The sequence below is a fragment of the Copidosoma floridanum genome, unplaced genomic scaffold (assembly GCF_036245765.1).
Source record: "Copidosoma floridanum isolate Cflo_tuat_1 unplaced genomic scaffold, Cflo_Japanese_pri ptg000019l, whole genome shotgun sequence".
Classification (NCBI taxonomy): domain Eukaryota; kingdom Metazoa; phylum Arthropoda; class Insecta; order Hymenoptera; family Encyrtidae; genus Copidosoma; species Copidosoma floridanum.
In genome coordinates this window covers 15,725,548-15,750,252 of record NW_028321896.1, presented here as the reverse complement: position 1 = coordinate 15,750,252, position 24,705 = coordinate 15,725,548, and the positions used below count along the sequence as shown (strand labels likewise).

Genomic DNA, 24,705 nt, shown 5'->3' with positions numbered 1-24,705 from the left:
CCGTTCCCTTTTTTTTTTTACCGAGCTTATCAACGTTGGCAAATATTTGGGTCTGCGTGTCGTGTTACCGGTACAGCCTGGATGTTTATGAGGATGCGCGTGTATAGTGGGATATGACGCGTGCATCTTTTTTTTTTATTGCATTTGTGATGGCTGGCGTGTCTACTTCATGTTTTATTTTCTTGAACATGGTTGCGTCACGATGAAAAATGATTTTTATAAGTCATTGTAAAAAAAAGTGTGGGTTTTAATAATAATGACATGCCGTCGATGTATAGATTAAAAGTAAATGTCCAACAATTTTCCTTGAATTGCTACTTAGGTCGGTACACGTGAGTAGATCGTTATTTCGCAGCCCTCGATTGTATCGCTCCTGCAACTATAAGTTTACAGAAACAGTTCGGCCACTCCAATCTCGCGGTCTAAAAGAGTTTTTAAACGAATAAACGAAAATAGACACGAGTAATCTTGTGTATCCATTACGCATTTTGCAAGAGCAATGATGATAATAATAAGACTATTTCAGATAGGTTAAATCGTAATATTGGATGTCGTAATGGATAACAGAGAAATATGAAAAAAGTGTATTTCCGTGTATTTCGACTCGAAATTAAATTTTTGCTCGTTTGTGGAATTTTTTACGACATGAGTCGTGCGCTGAAAAACTATACACAATTTTAGTAGTGTTTTTTTTTTTTTCATCGTAAAAACTGGCAAAATTTAATTAAGAATATGAAGTACAAGATATAAACATAACTCGATTTCATAACATAAGAGCTGGATATTTTTTTTACTTTTTACATTTTTCTGTATTCTCGTTTATTCATTTGTTTGAAAATTTTATAATATTCATCGGATTTGCATGGGTTTTTCAGGAATTTAATCATTTCGATATTTTACTTGTTACTTGAGGAAAGAAAAAAACTGTATTTTCCTCAGTGATAACTTGTTATACGAACAAATTTGTATGGGCGAAAAAACCCTCTACTGTACACGTAGTATTAAATTATCTGCGCCGAGATTGAATCGAATGTTTTTTCCCCATCGTTTCAGTTTGTTTACAAAAACAATAAGACAGTTAGGCAATGATTCCTCAGGATTCCGTGCTCCAAAGTGAGTATTGATTTAAAAATAAGTATTTTCTTCTTGCATTATTTCTAATCTCGATATTCCACAGCTCGTTTAAAAAATACTTAAACTACGAGTAAAGTAACAAAAGCACACCCGCATCTTCTTTTATCGGAAAACAACGAAATAAATCAATTATCGGGGAAAAAATAAAAAAAAATACATTTTTAATGAAAATCTATGTATTTTTAAGGTGCCGAGCTCGATTATCATCGAGAAAATTAGCTTGAATTATTCATCGTACGATTAAAACGATTACAAATTTATCTTTCCCACAAAACATCTTGACCGTAATACAGAGGCAAGGATTTTGCACAATATTTTTTTTTCCTCTAACACGTGTGCGTATAATATAATATACGCGAGCACTTGATGGAGTCACGATGAGCGTAAGGACGAAAAATAAATGACACTTACGTGCTCTCTCGTTATCTGTACTGTTTCATTAACAGCTCCTCCATTAGATACATTGGGCAGTCGAGAAGTGGTTTCGACTACAAAACATAATATATTGTAACAATGTACGATTTTGTACGTGTACCCCAAATAAGTCTTTTTTTTTTATCAAAGTGTTCTCCGTATATTTAGTTTCCTTGTACGCAAGAGGTGAATCATCCGTGCGATGGTAGATAGAGCATCACTCGTAGTATAATACAAGTGAACGTATGTTATTGTGAGCTCCGAGCAAAAAATATCTAACAGAGTTACAATGTTTATAGTCTCAGATAAATAAAAAAAGAAAATTAATTGTCTTGCCCTCAAAACTAAATGGACTAAAAGTCTCAACCCTCTCCCCCTTTTTTTTAACGAGAAAAAAAAAGATTCCCGTGAGAATTCCTCTCCCCACGTGTGCCCTTGTCTCTTGTGAATATCGTGCAAAACCTGGGCAGGTACAACAATATCGAAAGTCCCTTGGGGCCCATGACAGCTCGAAAATTCTGTTATTATCGGCGCTGTGTTCGCCTCTGCTTTTCTTCCGATACGTTATTATTGATGAAATAGAGCCTCGATAGTACGTCTACACAATATCATACAAACATTGTAGTATGGCCCACTTTTATTACTTTCTCTGGTCCGCCGTGGAGCGTAAAAATGTTTTCCCATGTCTAAATTACACAGCCGATGAACTCGGCAGTTCCAGACATCCAAATGCTCGTGTTTTCACACCCTGTTAATCAACGAGGCTGCTTTACCTCGTTTTGTTTTTATATTTTGACCAATTCAATGCTTTTAGATAAATTAGGGGGTAACAACGTCAGGTTGTATTACGCATATAAACTTCCGCATCCCGACTTCATTAAATTACCAACAAAATGTCTCTCGACACAAAGACATTTGTCAGCCGAAACGTGAAGAGATGATGACGTTCCCAGGCCAAACATAATTTTTTTTTTCAATTTGCAAACGAAAAAAGAAAAAAAGTTGTTAAACACGCACAAAGAGCATTACTATTATAACTTTTCAACTCGTGAGAGTCGGTAGTATGCAGAGTATTTAGATCGTGTATACATACATATTATACAACAACGTCTCTAAAAACACATGAGATGGACGTGCAAAGCGTTTCCCGTGTCGGTCCTCCCCTTTTTTTTCAACTCTTTACAAATGGCACAGAGAGCTACATATCGCCGTATTCGTGAATAGACGCTCGTGTTATAATGACACGTGGTCGAACACGTGGCAGGAGAGCAAAAAAAAATTGGTCTCGATCTTTTACTCGAATCATCATTGCTTCAGCTCCTGGAAATTCACACGGTGGAAGCAATTACTCGACGAATAAAAAAGATATAGTATGGTAAAATGACGCGAATTAAAGTTCGTGACTGTAATCTGTAACGCGATGAAAAATAAGTAACAACTGTATTTTTTAGGTTATCATCTACGCTTTTTTGAACATAAGCAACACGACAAACACACAAAATGATGTTGAGGCGAGCAACATGTGAGTAGAGTACATGTGCAAAGTAAAAATATCGATTTTCGCACAAATGTTGTAGTAACAGGAGTTTTGAAAACACAGGGGCGTGCACTTGGTATAATAAATACAGACGGCCATTCCGTCAGTTTTATAGAGAGCGAGTGTCCGGTTACGCAAAAACCAGGGCGATACTTTACGAAGCGCTTGGAGATACATATACACACGCCACTCGTCGACGACGCATCCATCACGCGTTACAGCAGGAGAAGAACACCAGATGCGCGTCGCAAAAACTCTCGCCCTCGCACAATCCCCGTTATCCCACCAAGATGGAGAGCAGCATCTGTTTTTTTTTTTTTTTTTTGGTGCGAATGGGGCAAAGCATAATATAGGTTACGCAAGCACCGATCGCGCAAATAGATCGCGTTACGTGTTTTATGTATCGGCGCTGCAGCTGCGAGTTTGTTGTCTATACATGTGCAATGTATAAACGGTGATCCGGCTGATTAATCAGGTGAATAGAGAAAGAGAGCTGGGGTTACGCAAACTTTTGGGCGAAATGATAAATTAACAGTTGTATGGATCGCTAACTTGGCGCGTGTTTTTTTCACCGCGTAATATAGGTGTATATAATATATCACCTAAAGGGTAAATATTGTCTTGGAAGTTTCACCTCCGGGTACATAATATAATTATATATGTGCGTATGAATAAATGGGTTGAAGATTTTTTTTTTTTTTTTTTTTTTTCGCTATTTATTTGCAATTTGTTGCAGCGCCAAAAGTACTGGTCACTGGATGTTGGGTAATGCGTTGACGTAACGATCTCGGACGATGGGTTTTTTTTTTCCCCGTTATCGTTTTGCCCAGTGATCGATACTCATACTTTTCCAAAAAATAAAGTCTGCATCCTTCAGGATAAGAAGGGGGGGGGAATTTATGAATTATTAAAACTCGACCTTGGACAAGATCCAATTCGCTTCGATGATCTACCCTTAAAAACCTTACACGCGTATACCTTTTTTCTTTTTTTTTAAGCATTACTATACTTACACAAGGAGAAACGACAGAGTGCGCGCTTGGTCGTTGCAATTTATTGTATTGTTATCGTATGGTTGACACTGACCACACCACCGGTAGGTATAATAAATATACTTTGTTATCCAACCAAAAGTCAAAATCTGTTCGTTTTATCATCACTATAGAGAGTAAATGAATGGTTTAAAAAAAAAAAAACATACCACGACAATTAGTACAGGTGTCTCAAACAATAGCAGCGCAAATTCAGGATAACGTAAGTGATCTGGCTGCGTTTCGACCATAGAGCCAATATAGAGGATCAATCTTGTGATACGTGGGAATCAATCGTATAGTGGAACCACACCCTCTGTTTGGACGGAAAGATCATCGAGAGAGGGGTCGTGTGTGCTGTTGTTGGTGGTGGTGGTGTACAGCAAAGGAAAGCCAACCTTCGACTTGATTGCAGCTGTATACGTTTTTTGTTGTTTGTTTTTGTTTCACGTCTATATACTTTATATACAAAAAACGTTTTTATGACCCACGGCTTCCAATTTTTATATCTTGAATCCATAAAAAATTATACGCGCCGTGTGAAAAAAAGAAAAAATGAAAGCCACACGGACACTGCATAACGCGAATGCAAAGGATGTGTCCGATAGGTATTGAAGCGAGAGAGCGATGCTTTCCAAAAAATTGGTCAATTTTCCTCGAGAAAGAAACAACATAAATAAATTGCATGAATATTTCATAGCAAAAAAAGTATTCAATATGGTATATATTGTTTGTATAAACGGATATCAGGAATATTTTTTTACATGTTCGCCAAATTCCCTCACTCGTAAGAAAAGTCAATTTGGAAATGTATCTGTTTTTTTCCCCCTCGAAGTATCCCCAACTAACTGCTGACTCACACGGGCGTTCAGTTTCACGTATACTTGTACCCTTGAACAATAAATAAACATCGGAGATAGCGGGCGTCGAGGAAAAGAAAAGCAAGCACATCTCGAGAGGTCTTGGATCGTTAAATTTGGCGAAAAAAAAAAAAAAAAAAAAGAATATATCGCGTGTCCTTAGATCCCTAAATCCTAATTCCTTCCCCGACTCCCTCGAGCTCTTATCCCGTGCCCCATACTCGATAAAAATCGATTTGTCTCGAGTGCCATACAGTACATACACCACGTGTATACCAAAATTAACTTGCTCCAAAAAGCAACTGTAACTGTTACCGTTTACAAAATCGACCGATGGCACGAGATCCGGAGAGCGCACCCCAACCCCTCATGAGATTTTACGATGTCTGAAACTTCCCCCTCCCCTCCCTCCAGCTATATATCAAGCGTGTACGCGTATATATATATATGTGTATACCCTTTCGGAAGCGAATGGAAACAGCTGCTCGTAAAACATTTATCGCGTCGACGTTGGAGTCCAGTTTGTATGAGCTATACATGTATGCGTACGAGATTCGCCAATTCCGCGTTTACACCACCGTCTTGGATTTTACTGGATTTTATCTAGCATGTGCATGTGTATATGGTTCGACAGCAAATATACCCCGTGAGTTATATCGATCCATATTGTGCACAAAGAGCGCTTATGCCACGCGCACGCAAGTTCTGTACATTTAACGTGTGTGTATATATATATAGTATAATAGACAGTAGGGGGTCGTTGAACGCGAAAAGGCAAAAGAAGAGAGAGAGAGAGCTTCGATCGAGCGGCTAATTGGTCGGCCGATATGATGTGGGTGTGCCTGTTCATATGTGTCGGTCGGTCGGAAAATCCGCCCGTCGTTGTTTTCCAAAACGATCGCTTTCCATGTTAGTACCTAATACTTTTGTTTTCATCGGGAATGTTTCGGAAGTTGCGGGTTATACTCCGAAAGGGTTCATAGATTCTGTTGTGTTTTTTTACTTTTTCCAAACACGTAATTGCACATTTTTTCTTCTTCTTCTCGATGACCCTCCCTGTGTTTCAATAATACCGTGTGATGATGAAATTCAATGAAAAATCAATCCCATGGAACCGCTGTACAAAGGCAAAACCAACCCTTGAGAGAGAGGGAGACAAAAGCACGAGTTGTCGACGAATCACAGCCCCTCGTATAGGTAAAGCGAGAGAGTTCGTGCGTGCAGTGGTTTCTCGACCCCCAATGTATATATAGGCAAGAGAGGAGTCCAGTGCCCATGACAAAAGTACATATATATTTATACTTGTGAGTGTCCGTGCGAGGGACAATCAATATAGATATAATAGATCGACGTGCCCTTCGTTGCTGATGCCCATCTTTACTTAAAACTGGTGGGTTTTCAAAGCGAAACGGAGGGTGACTCGGTCGTGGTGACTAATAGTTTCACGACTTTTGCTTGCTTTGGATCTTGAAACTTTTTCAGTTGTTGCGTCGTGCTTCAAGAGTTTTAGTACATCTTTCAACCATTTGCTGCTACGTATACCGTTGGTTGTTGTCGAGCTGCTGTGACTCGGAGTAACAGCAGTAGTAGCTGTAAACTCACGAGGAAATGAAATTTTTTTATTCCCCTCCCATCCTTTCGAGTTTGGGAATTTCTCTCTGTTATTAAATTAAACGATGCTACCATTGCTTTCATTTCTACGGGGTAAATCGAGGGGTAAATATATTTCGATCGTGTTTTTCACGAACATCGAATGCAGCTTTATTTACTTTGAAACGCGTTTGTACGGGTTTATAATATACGCGGGACAGGCGATTAAAAAAAACAATGTACATACAGCACAGAGAAAGACAAAAAAAAAAAATCAGTACACCATGCTCTGTTGCAACGTTGCGCGTGTTTGTATTGCGCATGACAGCAGCCGGTGTTTTTTTCTGATAAAAATAATCAAAGAATGAATGTTTCCTTTTGCGGAATAATCAATGTACATATGCACGTATGAAAAATTGCAAACAACGTAAATATTGAAACGACACTGTCAGCGTGCCGTAAACGTTTCAAAAGCATAAGCGATTCATATCAAGCAAAAGGCAAGAAGAAATAACCAACCCAACGACCCTTCCGTGTAAGCAAGTAAACGAAGAGAAAAGAGGTATAGAACTGCTCCTTTCGAACTATACGGTGAAGGTGGTGTGGTGGTAGTTTCGTCCGCGCGGAAGCATCGGAACGAGACCTCGAAAAAGGAAGATGGACCGAGGAAGCGTGTACACCTACGTATACGGGTCAAGGCCGCGGAATTTCGCCAAGCCGAGTGAAACGGAGAACATACCAATACAAGGAAGAAGGAGACTCGGGGGCGGGAGAGAGAGAGATATTGGCAGCGAGCCCACGTTCTTGTTTCGCGAGGGGATGTTCTCGTCGTTTTGCTTCCTTTTTTCGCGAGGATGTAAGCCGCTTTTTGTCTTCTGCCTCGAGGTTCCATTCATTCGAGATGTGTGTGCTCTCGCTCCGTTTGGCACGTGTTTTCTTGTATGGATTTCGTGAAACGCCGATGTATACGCGTGTCCCACCTCCCCGACGACTGTAAGATATTAATATTATGTGGACCGGATGCTTTTGCACATAGACATGCGGCATACTCGCGATGCCCTTAGAGGTGCACAATTTTTTTTTTATGTGCTTGGAAAAAAAATACACCTACATTTTTCATGGTATACTTTTTTGCCGACACACGTAGTGCCATTATGTAGGTATTTTTTAAAAAAGACGAGAAGACCGAGAAAATGATCGCGAACTGCTCGTTGAGCGCACAAGTGCCTTGAGGACATCGAAATGCGGTACCAGAAAAAAAACGCGATGATTTACGTTGGACATGAAAAAAAGTAAAAAAGTAAAAAAAAAAAAAAAAAAATCTCGGCCGCGTTGAATGTTTCGCTGCATTTTGTATTTTATCCGATTAAGGCGAACACTGGTACACCGTCGATGCTTCAGTATAAAACATCAAAACAAGCGAAAAACAAGAAACAAGTAACAATACCATCTTAAAACCCATAAAAACCATCAGCAGTTTCCAGCACCCTTATTTTTATCATTATATTAATTATATTTATGTACACGATCGCGCCCGCAGCAGCGCCCAATCGAGCGCGCACATTACTCGCTTCCGCTCGAAATCGGTATGAAAAAAAATAAGAAGTGGAATCACTGCAGTCCCGCGTCATAAATCCATCAGCTGCGCGTCACCCTCGTTGTCCCTTTTCTGTTATATTATATACTATACCCACGTCCACCTGCTAAAATATACACTGCTGCTGCTGCTGAGTCCGCCCCTATCATTTTGCTCCTCACTGCACGTGACACCCCCCTCCCCGCCATATACATTATAGAGAACGGAAGCAGAATACTGTACAATCAAATGTTGACTTACACTTCCCAAGTTTTAATAAAAAAAAGCGCGTATAGGGGGGCTGCTTCGGGCTGAATAATTGTAAGCGCGCAAGCAAGGGCACTCGAGCGCGTATTATATATACGCATACACACACCCACGTAAAAAGATCACGCATAATAATATATTCCAAGTGCGCCGTGCCATATACGACGTATCTATATGGACGTCCTGTTGGCGAAAACTATGTGTGTATAGGTACATGTGCGGCGTGTATTATTTATATAACACGTGTGCGCGTGTGCCGGCTAAAACGAGCCTTGAATGGGGTCGAGGTCTGCGTCGGCGGCTTTCGTGCATGACACGGGCGAAGGCGAGCGCCAAACCCTCACCGAAGGATGATGATGATGGTCCGCTGCAGCCGGAACCGAAACATCGTTAGTTATAGAACTACCTGTAGGGATTAAGCTTTTCCATGGGCAAGGCTGCTTTTTTGTTCCAATGTAGGAACTTGATATATTATTATGTCACACGATTAACGGGAGAGAGATATCAGACTTTGACGTGTGCAGCAGATGCTGAGAGTATTATCTTCGATGACGACGCGTACGTTATACATGTCCATCAAAAGGATCTGGACTATACTGTGTGCACACACGGTGTGGCGAAAGCACTGAACGAGCATAATGTGCATGTGATTGTTGGTGAAACAAAAAAAGAAAGCGACTTTGTTGAAAAAATTTTTTTCAAACCCCCATCGCCACGTAAAGGCTGATCCAACAATAAGTATGTACATCTCGTGCATTTTTATCTATATTGCAACTGGTATGAAAAAAAAAAAATAATTCAGAAAGTCTTCGAGGTTTTTACCGTCCCAACGCGAGCATTTTCAAGGGGAGAGAGGTTTGTTTTTTTCTACTTAATGGATGGAAGACAGCGCTTTGTTTCCCGAAAGATGTGTGGATATGCGTCGAAGGGATCATGGCACGTGGAGAGTGCTTTTTTCGTTAATCGAAATGGGTTAGTAAGACAGTGTGTTAAGCAACGCCCGATACGTGTGTATGATTATTACGCAACGCGAGTCTCGTGAAAGCTCCCCCTCTGGTTTCGAAACCTCCGAAAATACCTCCGTGCAAGAGAGAGAAAGAGAAAAAAAAGATGTTGGGCCTCAAACGAGCAACAGCAGTTACGCGCCTTGTCATTTTTCGATAATTAACGAGCTCAGGACACGAGCTTTGTGAAGAAGCCATTATTGAAAAAGACAAAAAAACCAAGAAGACGAGATTATAACATGCCACGATGTGGAGACCAGAAGCTTACGCGTTCGAAATTTTTTTTTTTTTTATAACAGTATGTACGTATGTTGGACTATGGCAGGGTAATGTGGGTGCTGTGGTGTCGAAGTTTCGTAATGATTTATGTTGAGTATATAATGGAATAACTTAATGAATTTTAGTACCTAAAATTGGATTAGCTTTTTTTTTTTTTTAATAAAATATTGCTTGAGTGTGTTTAGCGTAAGACAGTATCTAAAAATTAGTCAGCCTTCTATAAGGTTGGAATGAAAAAAAAAAAACGACATTTCAAAGCAATAACATCCCTGATAGTAACGAAGTTACGATGTAATTAATGCAAGTGTTTATTACTTTCTGAAAAAAAAGTACGTAAGCACTCGTGCACACACAAACACGTTGTCCTATGAAAAAATTTTCAACAATAATAATAATAGCAACACAAAGAAACACGTGTGCGTGTGCCACGAGCGTCAAGTATCATCAAACCTCTTCAGACTGTTAACGAGGAAAAAAAAAAAGGATAGGAGAGAGAGAGAGAGAAAGGGTGTTTGCAAAGCATCAGCAGCGTAACAAAGTATTATCACCCCCTAATGATCCGTCTCCCCCGACACTGTCATCGCTGCATGCAAGGGAGCGAGGAGAGAGTTGGCGCAAAGGGTTAACCCAGCAGCAGTAGAGGTGTAGGTGTACACAGTGGATACCACCGCCGACGCCCCGATTGGCCAACTAGGGGGACCAAAGTGATGAATTTGAAATTCAATTTTTTTTCACCCCTCGCGGCTATACATGTGTCGTCGAGAAGGGGGAGAGGGATGATTGCGAATTTGCGACGGTCCGTTTGACATCGAATTTTGGAGCCACTCCAAGGGCGAGGCGTAGCGTATACATGCACGTACTTTTTGCATCTTACAGTTAGCTCTTCAACTCGAAAGTTTATACACTTCCAGAGTCGAGTGGTGCTCCAATTTTTTGTGTTGTTGTACTTCTATTCTTGTACATGCAATGCATTTGCAACGAGCTATGTACGACGAAAAGACAGCTTTGGCGCGTTTCTCGGGGACAATGGGAGCAGCTTCCCCTCTATTAATTGACGCTTCATTGTGCTCTCGAAGAAAAAAAAAAAAATATAAGTACCCACTGAAACATGTAAAAGACAGGCGGAGGAAAAGATGGAACGGACAAAAGCTCGCTCAAATGGCTCCTTCTTAATCATCCGATCGGATCGGGTTTGGTTTTGCCAAAAGATTTTCACGGCCGAGCGAACCTCAATGGAGCTTCAAATTGTAAATTGTCGTGGCGAAAAATCGCAAGTTATAGCTCTGCTCCGGTTTTAACATTCGGCCACCACCACCATCTGCATTCGACCGACTCGTGAACAAAAGCGTATATATATATACTCTTTCTACCAAACGTATATACATATGTACCTATCTCTGCGATTGCATCATCGAAATTCAAGAGCCTTCGACCCGTTTGGGTTAGCTACGAGCTGGAACCTCGACTCCAAACGGATTTCTCGGTGAGCAAACATTTTACGTACAAATGGACGGTATCCAAGCATATGGGACGTGCGTGTGCGCGCATGTCTTATAATATGTCATCACCGAACGAGCCCCAATCCCCGAAATTTGGATGGGAAACGCGTGCGCGCATGAATGTGAATAGTATAGCCGCTTTACCATACACTGTTTGGATGTATATATATATACATGCAGTATAAAAAAAAATGTACGTGTACACGTGTATTGCGAGCACGTGTTCCTTTGACCGTGGCACGTACTGAGCGTGAAAAAAATGAAAATTTGGGTACGCGCGTCCATCGGCGGTTAAAAAAAAAATACTTATCCATGTCGAAGAAAGGAAGCGTCGCTGGTGAGTAGAGTCAATGTGCGTGATGTCCGTGGATTTAATTTTTTATGCTGAGACACGAGAGACAGAAAAACATCAACGAGTTAAACGTTTTATTGGGTCCTTGTTTTTTCACTCGAATGTTACGTACAATTATCCAACAACAACAAAATTGATCGAATCGAAAACGATCGCGATTCCAAATTTGATTTGCACCCGCAGTACATGCTTGGTATCCGCAATCTTGAGAGGAAATAAAAAAAAACAGGCTCGACGATTAAAAAACAAACGGTTGATCAGCATGAAATTTAAATACGTGAACGATTGATCGGTGGATCGATAACGACTCTCACAGAGAGCACATATACGTATAGGTAACATGAAAACCAATCTCGTATACGCGTAGCGACAAAGCGTCCATTGTCGCACACTGGTCGGAAGTTACGTAAGTCCATAGTTTAAAGCTCGAAAAAATTTACGGAAGCTAAGAGCCTCTCCAGTCTCCGATTTTTTTCCCGCTCATAAACATACACTGCACATAATACATATTATATACTGTCGTAATTCGTCCCCAAACGTCTGAGCTTTACCTACTTTTTTATGGTCGGCATTGTACGTGCGTGTGTATAAATATAGGGTGTGCGTGTATACATAATATATAAGCACGATGGTCTCCCCTACTCCATATACGAGTATTATACGTCGCGTATCCATACATTATGTATATACCTTACCTTTTGGGACACTCGACAAATGAGATTAGAAGCGGTGCGAGGGCTCCGCGTAGTGTATATACATTATACTCTTGTTACGCGTGATTTGGACTAAAGTGGGATATACGAGTTGTGCTGTGGGAATAAAATGGACCTATATACGTATACCGACATACCCCTGACACCAGACTGTACGGAAAACTTTGCTGTGATGATGATGATGATGATGTCCTTGTACTGATGACACATGTATATATACTTGTATAGATTTCAACTATTGTTGTCTGTCGTGTTTGGATTACGTCGCACGTGTATTTAGGTTTTATGTTGTCTGACGTAGATGAATCATTTATCACAATTTCTTTATTGGCATTAATATAGTTCTCCGACCCGTGAAATTTACCCAACTCGAAATCATTTTGTATTTGAGTAACGCAAAAGTCAAGAGTCACAAAGTAACATGAATTTTTATATTCGATGTAAATGTATGGCAGTGGGATATGTGTTTTTTATCATTTTTTTATGTATACGCTTAAGACACCGTCATAGTAAGTCAATTGTATCGTTTTTAAACAAAAAAAGGAATTTATGTACAATTGATTATCTATTTAAGTTTACATTGAATGACTACAGAGATGAAATTAATATGAATATGCAGAAGAGAACATCCTACTCGTTAAGTGGCGTAAATAAAATAGGAGGAAATAATTATGTACGAATGTGTTTCAAAAACTTCGAAAAAATGTAACTTTCTCGCTCATTATGCATGATAAAACTACACTGTTGAACATAACTTTGGTTGGATGCTCGCGTATTCTCGTAAATCCAGAGTTAGAGATCCAATGATAAGCTTATTTTCCTCCTCTCAACAAAAGAGGAAAATCTTCCATGTAAATTTGATGTGTGGACCTATAGTTTCCTCTCCGGGTGGATTCAAGTATATATCATCGGGTCACGCTTTCAGCAACAACAACAAAGTCTGCTCGAAACTTTTCAAATTTCGCCTTCATGATACCGGGATATTTCACTCTCTGAAATTTTCTTCGAAAAAAATCGCATAAAAGTTATTCAAGTAGTTCTGATGAAGTCAAGAGCGGGGCTTTATGCACATATTTGACAATCGCAAACTTCAAACTGAAGAGCTTTTTACGAGCGAGAACAGAGGCGAAGACAAAAAGATGGTGATAGTCATCTTTTTTGATCCTAATATAGTATGAATTACAGGAACAATAATGATTTCAACTCATCCACAATGAAAGACGTGATTTTCCATGGATACAGGAACCATTAAAAAGGAAACGAAGGAAGGAAGGAAGGAAGGAGGTCGCGAGTTTGGCGTGTAGTATAATATATAGAGTAGCGCTTCGAGAAAAATGATGACGCTGTGCTCTATATTCGCGCACACCCATATGTATGCAGTGGCACAGAAACATGGAGCCAACTTTGTTCCGGCGATGTTCATCATGAGATCCGCTCGAGCTCCTGTGACTGCAACATAATACATGGATGCGTTGTGTAATGCACGTGTACACACTGCAAAACCACTGATGGCTGTTGTAATAGGGCGTTTCCTCATCATGGTACAATGAAGAGCACATCATGATATGCATGTAATATCTCTCTCTTTTTGCTCTGCGCGTATATCACCATCTGTCGGGATATCATGGTCTATTAAACGAGATGCCCGACCTCTCTTTTTCTCGTCTTGATGTACGCGTCGTTCAATTCATATCGTCAATCAATTGTACTGTACGTTTATTTATATTGTTAGCACCAGGGGTGACTGGTTTTTTAAAAGAGATACCAAATTGTAACATGTACAGGACGATTTCCGTGTACTGTTTTTGGGTGTGGATACTGTATTGATTTCTTGTGTAGATATGCAGTGATACAGATCATTTTCCATCTCGTTGATTGTCCCTCTGTTTACAGCGCCGTGTAGTTGTAAACTATTTTTTTTCCTCATTTGTAAACTTTCAATCCTCAGTTCAAACATCAGTCACAATTCATCGTTTACGTAAAAAATTTGGTTGTGTTAACTCTATCGCGTCAATTTAGCATGTATAGCACTTTTGCATCGAGATTGTAAGAGAAAGACAAAAGAGCAATAGAGCAAAGTGTCTCTTCGATGATGATCCGGCACCATTTCACCGAGTGCTGATTATTGCACGCCAAGGACAGAAAAAAGGGTCAATGTGAGCATCGATTGATATGTAACGTTGATGAAAACTATCTTAATTGCATAGATATTCTGGTTGTGCGAAGGACTTGATTGAAAACCATAGTTTTGTCTTTGGTCTTCGGTACAAAAGACAAAAGCACGTGTCTCACTGACCCACTGCTGAACGATTCAAGTTGTTGCTCCTTCGACGCTCCGTCTTACTTCTCCTCTTCTCCAACAACTGTTCCCTTCCTGACTCTTGTAGCGAAACAACTTGCGACGCGCGATAAAAAAAAGTCCATCGCATGCACTTTCACACTTTTTACGTCAACATCCGAGATATGTACTATAAGCCAATCCATCAACTTCTTTTGGAGTTCTAACAAAAACAGGAGGGAAGCGCCACCCTCGTATTATTCATTTTGAGTAACTTTTGATACATCCAAATAAAAGGTATCGCAAACGTCTCATCAGAAATCCACGCCATTTCTCTTTTTCTTTCGTTAAGCGGTGCACGAAGCAGACGTACAAGCTGTTGTATACGCACGCATATATTTATATTGTCTCTTCCGCTTGTCAGCTGACAAGGCACTTGACTTTCAGAGGCCTGTACACTGATTAAGCATCGAGCAGTAAACGTTTTAGCCTACTTACTTTTTCTAAGGCTCGATGTGAGCCGTGTGCTTCTTTTTCATACCTTCTTATTTTGAAACAGTCCTTTGGGTTTTTCGCATCCGGGGTCGCAAGGGTTTTTGAGTTTTCGTATTGTTTATGAGTCGAAAATCAATGAGGCAAAAACTGCAACCAATGATACAGTATAACGATGGCATTATTATTACTATTTTCCATCCAAGCGCAGCTTTGGCACTTCAATTATGGATTGTTTTGCCCTTCCGAAGTGCGGGCTGTGGAGATCGATCGATTAAATGGAAATTTATCGCGCGAGAACAAGTTCTTGCCGCGGGGAAATGAGCTGTCTCGGACGCGAGAGAGAAGGTCGATACAACATTCATACACGGCTGCTGGACTTTGGCCAGATCGAGAGTGGCGACGGAATGATTGGAAAGTGTAATTTATTAGCGGACGAGCGCTCGAATTTTTATTCGCCGAAAGGGTTACTCGGATACTGGCACAAAAGAGGCAGCTGAACAAGTCAGTTTGGTTGAGGTTTTTTTTTTTTTTTTCAATGCGACAGAGAGTTTTGAAAATTTATCATACACGTTCAATCGTTTGTCAAGATGAATCTAAATTTTTGTTTTTTGTTTTTTAATATTCATGGGTAAGAAAATAATATCGTTCATTTATCTTTGTAATGTGCATTGAGAAAAATATGCCCATTCCACGTAGCTGTTTTAAACATCTTACTTGCACTAATAAATATAGCTTTTTAATTGAGGTATGAAATTTTATGAATTTTGTAGAACAAACATTTTTGTCAGTCGTAAAATTACTCGTGAAAATTACATGATAAGTACAAAAGGCGGGTCGCATTAATAGCTAGAACATTCTTTTTTTTTTTTTTTTCGCTTCCAGTAATGTACGTCGAAGGCAACGTGTTAACCAAGGACCTGCATACCCCTATACCTACTTACATTTCTAATACAACCTGCACAAAAGGTGTGCAAAATACATTTTATCTGAGCAACGCATCACCACGAGTTTAGTGCGTCTTGTACATTGTGTATGAAAATTGCTGCTACTCGACCGTCACAGTCGACATATTTTGCGCATCAAACACACGTGTCTACAAAACTCATACTTTTGTTGAACGGAAAACTCACATGTTCCAATAATAACCAAAAACAATAACTTTTTTTTCTACACAAAAATTCTCCAACAACAAAAACCCATTGCTGTACGGGGTAAAAATCGTTTTTATCGGGTTCAGTATACACTCGCATAGAGAAAAAGAACAAAAAAAGAAAAAGTATTCGAGAGATGGAGATAATAAAGCGTACGTGTGCTGTGTGTGATCGTAGATGATAACGATCAATCGCCAGCACAGCAGAACTCCTCCTCCATCAGGAAATTATACACGTGTACTTTTACACATATATTTCATGCACCTACACACGTACACAGTAATGCAAAGGGACTGTCATTTTATTTTTCAGCAAATACAAAATTGACAAATGGACAATAGAGCCAACGCTAAATTGCGTGTTTACGCGAAAAATGTATCCATCGCAACGGCGACGGTATGGATGTTTTGCCGATTTTTAACGCCACAGTGGCCTTTGTGTCGGCTACAATCGCTATGGCTCTCTCGCGACACAATAGGTGTTGACTTGTGGCCATTTTTTCCCACTCTCGATTTTATCCTGCAATTATTCTTTTTCTCCAACATTCAATTATTTAGCTTTATTTATTTAAAAAAAAGCATATATCGTAGATTAACGCCTCGTCGCTGTGTGACACGATAAGCGTAACGAGAGAAAAAAAAAAAAAAAAAGGCTGCCTATCGTTTTCATCGGAAAAACGCAATTCTCGATATTATTAACTCGGAAAGTACTTCGCGTGCTGCTCACGTATATTTGTATTCAAGATCGAATATCGTGGCAATTAGCTCGGGTAAAATAGCACTCGCGGTTTCTCTGAAAAACTCGTATATACAATTGCACGAACGCGAACACATATATGTATATAACCAAGTTGTTTGCCAACGCAATTATTGCACCGAAGCGTGTATTGTAATGATGGCAAAGTACTCGATAAGGGGCTATTTTGGTACATATATTATGCTTTGCAGTGTATTCATATAAGTAGCAGCCGAGGATGATTAAGGAAGCCCCGAAAACGTTACTGCGGGTTTTATTGCCAAAGGGAGGATGTTGTTGTCGCTCTGGTTTACGTGCGCAGAAGTGCTGTCGATCTCGGGGTTATATGGGCACCCGATAAATGCCGCTCGTAAAACGATCGAGATGACGACGATAGCCATTATACGAGCTCGAGGTTCATATATGATGCTGGGCTGTGGGTATACGTTGTACCTTTTGAGTTTATTTCCGTCCACGTTGGCCTGCACGCGAAGATGCAAATCCAGCGGGACTTGGTTATCAGTTCGGGTTGTTTTTCATCCCTTGGACTCACGAGGTTTGTTTTCGTTAATGTACACGTAAAGGGAAAAAGTTCAGTAGCTCTGTTTGGATGCACACTACATATCTAATTACGTAGTTTTTATGTATGTACTACTTACCGATGTTATCTCCGAAAGAGTCGCACAAGGCTGTGTAACCAAACTAAACCGAGTTGCCGATGTTTATCCACGTTACATTGACCCACTTCGGGCGACGTTAATGCCAGAGTAAATACAATTTTTTTTTCTTTTCTTTCTATGGCACACACATAATCATACGCTCATTTTAATGTCGACCAAATGCACGTGTGCACTGTATTTATGTGTATACCCCAGGACGTTATTGTGTTTTTATTTGAAAAGAAACATATATCGATTAAAATTATACCTATACCTTTGAAATGTTAAAATTGCATTTTGCATTTTTTGCAAAAAAAAAAAAAAAAAAAAAAAAAAAAAAGTGATTGAAAGCTGCAAGCAAACTTCAATTTCGATTTAGATTTCCAAGAAGCAGTACGAAGCTCACGTAGTTGTATGAATGTATACCCGTGACTTTGAAACAAGGCCAACATCGTTCCTTATACCTTAGCTATAAGGAAAAAAAGAAGAAAAAAAATCCATCAACACGTCATTCCGATTCAACAGCACCGAAATGAGTATCATCCACCCCCACACCATATAACTACACTTTTATTACATCGGTGTGCGTCTGCCGTGTACGGCAACACATCGGTGTATGGGAGCACGTAACGTGCAGCACGCGATCGCCTCCTGTGCACTACATTTCGATTAAAACTGAGTGAGGAAAGGGAAAAAAAAAAAAAAAAAAAAACCAGAAGAGGAGTACCGACGTTCTCTCCCCTTATGTGTGCTCGTTAATATCTCTGCGGATAAGTAATACACTTTACGGAGTCCCAGCCATGCTTGACGATGATGAGCATAACGAGTCGACGAAGAAAGAAAAAAAAAAAGGAAACGGACCTTGAACCTCCGCGGCTTTGGCGTTAATTCAGCTCGCAGGTGAAAAATTACCGACTACCTATACTTGCAGAGCGGGCGTTTCTTTTTTTTGTATATGTGTTTACAAGAGGGGAGATGTATATACATACACAGGCGCGCAATTGGAATTAATGAAGAAGCAATGGGGGGAGGGTTAAAACTTGGGATGTGCGTACTTTTTAATTTCTACGTAAAATGAACTCTCGAGAGTAATTACGTGCCTGTAATATCCCGCGGAGGTGGAATTGGGTGTTGTGCAAAGTTTTTTTTTTTTTTTTTTTTTTTTTTTTAACTCGTAAACTGGAATCTATACATGTAATATTATCGAGGCCGCATCGATTTTTCCACATCGGTCATTTGTCGAGTGTTTTATAGTTTATGAACAATAGGGGGGAAGAAGAAAGAGAGAGAAAAGTAATTTCATCGCCAGTGTTTTGTTTGCTTTTACAATGGGAAACGATTACAGAGAGAAAAAAAGACCTTGTTTAACGACGAACGCTAATCGAGTACTGTGCGCATGAAGTACCACTTCAATATAAATGTTCTTCTGACCAGCCGTTTAAAGTCGCCGAATTAATTTATAATCTACTGACCAAATAGTGGTGTTGGGTTGCGTTGTGATATGAAATTTTATATCTGTTGTCCTTGCTATACCATTAAAAAAAAATAAAAAGTAAATAATGATTCTCTCAGCTCTGAATTACATTTTAATTAGAGGTGACGCAAAAATTTTATACTCCTCTCGATGAAAATACCTGTAATATCGTGAAAAAAAAAAAAAAAAATCGAGGAAAATGAATTCATCGGACCCCATGACCGCGTGTACAAAAGGAAATCGTACAGTATAGCCGACTCGGAAAATATGCCGTATACATCAGAAAGGCATTCATATCCTATATGCAAATAACACACAAGGCAGTGGTGTATATGAGAGCGGAGTTATATAGACCGACGTTGCATAGACTCCGGTGTGCCGGGGATAATGGAAAAAGTGCGCGGCTGTGTCTCTTTGCAGAGCAGCTTTCTCCACGTTGGGATTCAAAGCAGCGGTAGCGTGGGATGATCACAACCTATTGAAAATTGCACATGTGGGGGAAAAAAAGAAAAATCGATGCAAAAAAAAAAAAAAAAAAAATTGCCCGATGGCTGGGTGCCACCGGATGACGTTCAACAACTTTTTGCAAGGCTTCCTATTTTTTTTTTTTCCAGTGTCGTTTCAGAGGTTGCGATTGATTGTATTCCCGTACTACTATGACGAGATTTGATTCAAATTATTGGAATTATTGAAATTTTCGATAAATTAATAATGTGGTTTTCATTGATTTTGTTTCCCCCCCTAATATTTCAATCAAAGGTATACAAACCCCATAAAAATAGCCTTTCGCGGAATTCTCTCGTATAAAATGTTGCGTAGCGAGGCAGCAGTGTTTTGTTTGCTTAATCAGTTCCAGGACGCGAAAAAAATTTCCGAATAATTTTCCCACACCGTGCGGTTCGTGGAAATAAAAATATTTTGCCTCCTCCTTTTTGCAGGAAAAACTAATACGTCAAGAGGGGGGAAGGATATACAGGCAGCGGCTACGTTTGTTGACGAAAGACAAAAATATACCCGTGCGCGCACAAGTGTATACTTATTTCACGTGCGAAATAAACGAGTAGGTAGACGCTTAGCCCGAATGACGCACGTAGGAAAATGTTTAAGTACCTTGTATACGTTTTTCCTTTTTAGATACTAAAAATTATTATTTTTTTTTTTTCTTCAACATAATTATCGTCTAACATCACTTGGACCTTTAGATATTTGAAAATTGTTATTTACACATTTGACTCACACGTTTTCTTTCGTCAACTAACTTGTTAAACCAAAATCCATTATTTTATGGTGAAAAAAAAAGGAAAGGAAATTATTTACAGTTATTTGAGCAAGTAACCTTTTACAAGGGGGAAAAATACAGAAACTTTCAATATACCTATTATCTTGTGGAAAAGGCTCAAATCGACTGATAATGAAAATCGTAACACTACAAACATACTGATTTAAGTATATTTGTTGTTGAAAGTGTCACCCATACGCAAATCACCTTCTTATACACCATGTAACATACAGTGTTTCTGGTGTATAATCAGATTATGTACAAAAATGATACATACGTAAAAAAACTAAAATATTACATTCCCTCAACCAAATTATTTTAAAAAAATGCATTGAACATGAAGTTATGAGGGAAAAAAAAAAATGTCAAGGTATAAAACCAAAGAGACTCACCTCGTGGAGTGATCGACGAAGGATCCGCCGTCGAGCAGCCTGAGCTTGGCGAAGAGCACGGCGCTGACGAACGGCACCGCGGTCAGTTCCTCCAGGCCGACCTCCACCGAGAATTTATACTTCTTCTTCTTCATCATAAAAGCCATGTTACGAACCATTCACCTCGTCGATCGCCACCCGCAACTTCAGGCGCGCGTTCTTTTGCGGATGAGGAAAAAAAAAAAAAAAAACAACAAAAAAGCCACCGAAAATCCTCTATCCCGTATCGCGTGGGTGAGGGAAAAAAACAATTGTCACTTTACGCGATGGAAGAACGACAACGAGCGGAATGTCCTCAAGATAACCGTCCGCGGAACAGGTGCCAATGTCCACTAGCGCCTGGACTGCGCGCTCTTCTCCTCGGCATCGCCTCCACCTCCGTGTGTCTTGCGTTACACCACCGTGTACGTATGATGCGACGTCCAAAAGTAGGGGGCACGAGTTCACGTGCGAAATTTACATCCTTGTCACCACCAATGGCAGTACCTATAGTCGGTGCGAGCGCCTTCTGGACTGCAGAGGTGCGTAGCCTTTGGCTGTCGTCATAATGCACCGCTGTTTGTCGCCATCTGCAACATAAAGACAACGAGCTGATTCGTCATTGGCGTTTCGTGACCGGATAAGAAATTTATGCTCGCCAGGATGATAACGCGAAGGGAAAGTTATAAGCCCATCATATGGGACTCGGGGAAAAGAGTGGACGCGCGCAATAATAGATTTATGAGACCACGGGTCGAGTCTGAATAAATTTCGTACGTGCATGAATCATATATATACATATCGGCTGTTGAATGTACTTACTTATCAGACGAGTTGAGTATACACTGAACTCGAGTGGACAATATATGTATATATTAATTCTTACGCGGGTGTATTGAATGACAAGAGGTGCAATAAAAAACAGAGCTAAATGCCGTTGTGTATATATATATGATTCTGCACACTGGGATTTACTCCACAAACTTCATACTCAGAGAGCGAAACTCGAGCTGTTTCGCGCCGCGTGTGCACATTATGCCGTTGTACGAGTCGAGGAGGTTGCTGTTTAGAAGTATAATATAGTATATTAGGATGGGGGGGTGGTCAGTGTGTGCGTGTGTGGCATTGTATCAAATATACCGCAGTTGGCATAATACGACGCGCCTACTTGTATCGCAATTTTGTAAGAACGGAGGGATACTCGATACCGCGAGGACGGTTCCCGAAACGTTTGAGGCGATGCCGCAACAAAAAAAGTTGAGAAAACACAATTGGGGCAGGAAATGGACGAGCACACGTACTTTTTTTTTTTTTTTTTCGAGTGCGACACATATATGTACAGACGTACTCTCTCACGGGAGTGAAATGCACATAGTCAATAATTGAATGGATCCAGTTTGCAACTTGGAGGCTCAAACGAACTTTATTATTCCATTAGGCTGTCGCTGCATTATTCACGCAACCCCACCCTATCCCTCTGTCTTTGAAGAGCTTTTCTCAAAGCTACACTGTAGGCAGTATAGAAGTACGTATTTTTATTTCTAAGGTGAATTGAGTTTGGGCGTGTTTTGACATATTCGTAAAAGCGATTTTTGAAGATGCAATTATTGGTTTTTGAGAAAATTAAGATCAATTTATTGACTACGCGCGGTACACGACTTTTAATTATAGCGCAACTGATGGCACACGACTGAAGCACCAAGACAAGGTTTTTCAAGGTAGATCGTTGCTGGAAAAGAAAAACTAGATACATTTAAAAAAAAAAAAAAAAAAACTTATACAATGTTTAAAAAACAACAACGATGATACTCCTCCGCACGCGCGGTTGCGCGAGGGACCGCACGCGGGGACAATTAAAAAACCAGTCGCGTATGAAACTCGCAAACTCGCGACCCCCCCTCGGTCCTTTTGTCTCCGGATGGACTCTTGAAACGATTCGAAATAAACGGGAAGACAAAGGAAATCGGATACTTGAGCCAGATTTTCGGGTTTTATGTGTGGCGCGTAGGTGTATGTGATGTGCACGCGCCGGAGAGGAAAACGAACAAACGATCGATTCGCGACCGTCTCTCGAGTGCTCATTTAACCGGTAGTATATTATATAAGTGTGGAGGGTGGTTTTATTTTTAGTTTTTTACTTTGTTGTTTGCAAAACTCGGTTTGGTGCAAGTAGAAAACCAAATTTGATCGTTTACCTTTATAACTTGTGCGAAGAGAAAGGAGGGGGGGGGGGCTGTTTTTGAACGAATCTACGTGGATACGAAGAAGTACTTGATGCTCACAAAACACTAAAGATACGTACTGGTCATGGTAGGAGTAATTTAAAGAGTCTTGTGTACCTATATACATGTGTATGTCTTACAGAAAAAAAACCAAAAACATGCAAACACGAGCGAGCAGCAATGATAAGACGAATGATTCAGGGTAACGTTATATACGTATATTATTGTGTCGTGTACGAATACGTACATAGTACTTGTCATGTTGTTACTGCCCCCCCTCTTTTGATACGTGAGTTTTTGTTTACCACACTATTATTTATCAGGTTGTTGTCGACGTCAATAGACAAAATAGATGGTTAAACGGTAATATTGTTTTCTAGTGTTTATTATTCATCTTATAATAAGCTAGTGTCAGTATCGAAAATACATTGTTTGAATATTTTCTTACTAGTGAGTCACGGCGCATTAATGTTATATATATATATTTTTTGCCCCTATACATCGAGAGTCCAGATTGAAAAATCGAAAAAAAGCTCCTTTTCTACGCTCACTCCTGTATATATATACATAATTTACCATCTAAGATTGATTTGGTTGCAATGGAGCAGGCGAGGGAAAAAAAAAATCCTCACTACAAAAAAATGCACTTCCTCGGCAAATACGATAAAACTTTGGAGAATGAAAAAATCGACGTAGTCAATAACTGTACATTACTACATCTAATACTGTACGAAAATTACCTCTTAGCGAGTAAAAGCGGCCATTGGCAGTGAGCGTGCGCATTATATTTATATACAATAACAATAACACTGGCAAAAGAGCCAGGAACAGCAACAACGTAACATGTGCGTGCAAGTTTAACGAACCTCGATTTTTCGACGTTGCCTGCAAAAAGCGAAAATTTAAATTTAGAAAACCCCGGGGTCTATTTTTGCAGTCGACAACTATCGCTCATAGTAAAATATACGCGTGATCACGATGAAAAAAAAAAAAAACCAAAGGATGAACTGATATCGATTTGAGAAAGCAGCTTAGCACTCCCGCTAAATCCCGTGGGGGTGTAGGAGATACATATGTTGAAAATATATTTTTCGGAAGCTATTACCACGCGCTCAGCGTCACAGTATATTATTACTCTTATACAACCGCTACAGTTCGTAGACGTATCGGTTGGTCGTGTGACTTTTTGCTCTTTCAGCTCTTATCAAAGACGGTGCTGTTTTATCTTTTTCCGGCTGACGTTTTATTGAAAGCATCACCCTATAGATACGGTAGATAAGGTATTTGTTAATAAAAAAAAAAATAAATAAAAAAAACCCGACAGATAAGAATAGACATTTCTTTTTTCCCCATACCCTTAACACGCACTTAAGATCTTGCAATTCTCCAACCAACGAGCTAATAATCTCTGGAAAAAGAAAAGAGAAAGAAGGATATAAGGTGAAAAAAAAGAAAATTTAATTTTCACTCCACCAATTATTGCTTACATTTGTCTGTAACACCTGATGTACAGTAATCAGCGCTTCAAATACGTTTCACTATGTAGATGGAAAAATCTAGCATAAAAAGAATCGATGGTTTGAGATAAAGAGAGGAGAGAGAGGAGGGGGGGGACAACTTAAAACTCGCGCTGATAACCATCTCAGCCGTAAAAACATAGAGAAAAATACTCGGAAAAATAGTGTATATAGGATCGAACGCGCGTGCGAGCAAGAGCTTAAAATTTTCGTGATGAGTTGCCAAATA

The 24,705-nt window shown here is 39.8% G+C and overlaps 1 protein-coding gene across 1 annotated transcript in view; it reads right to left on the bottom strand.

Annotated features, from left to right (window-relative positions):
- Positions 1–24,705, bottom strand: part of LOC106636660 (uncharacterized) — a 70,005-nt gene that overhangs the window by 35,673 nt on the left and 9,627 nt on the right. Inside the window, exon 2 of the mRNA XM_014349129.2 lies at positions 20,720–21,327. Within this exon, the coding sequence (XP_014204615.2) occupies positions 20,720–20,877 (158 nt within the window). The 5' untranslated portion in view covers positions 20,878–21,327. The remainder of the gene's footprint in view (positions 1–20,719; positions 21,328–24,705) is intronic.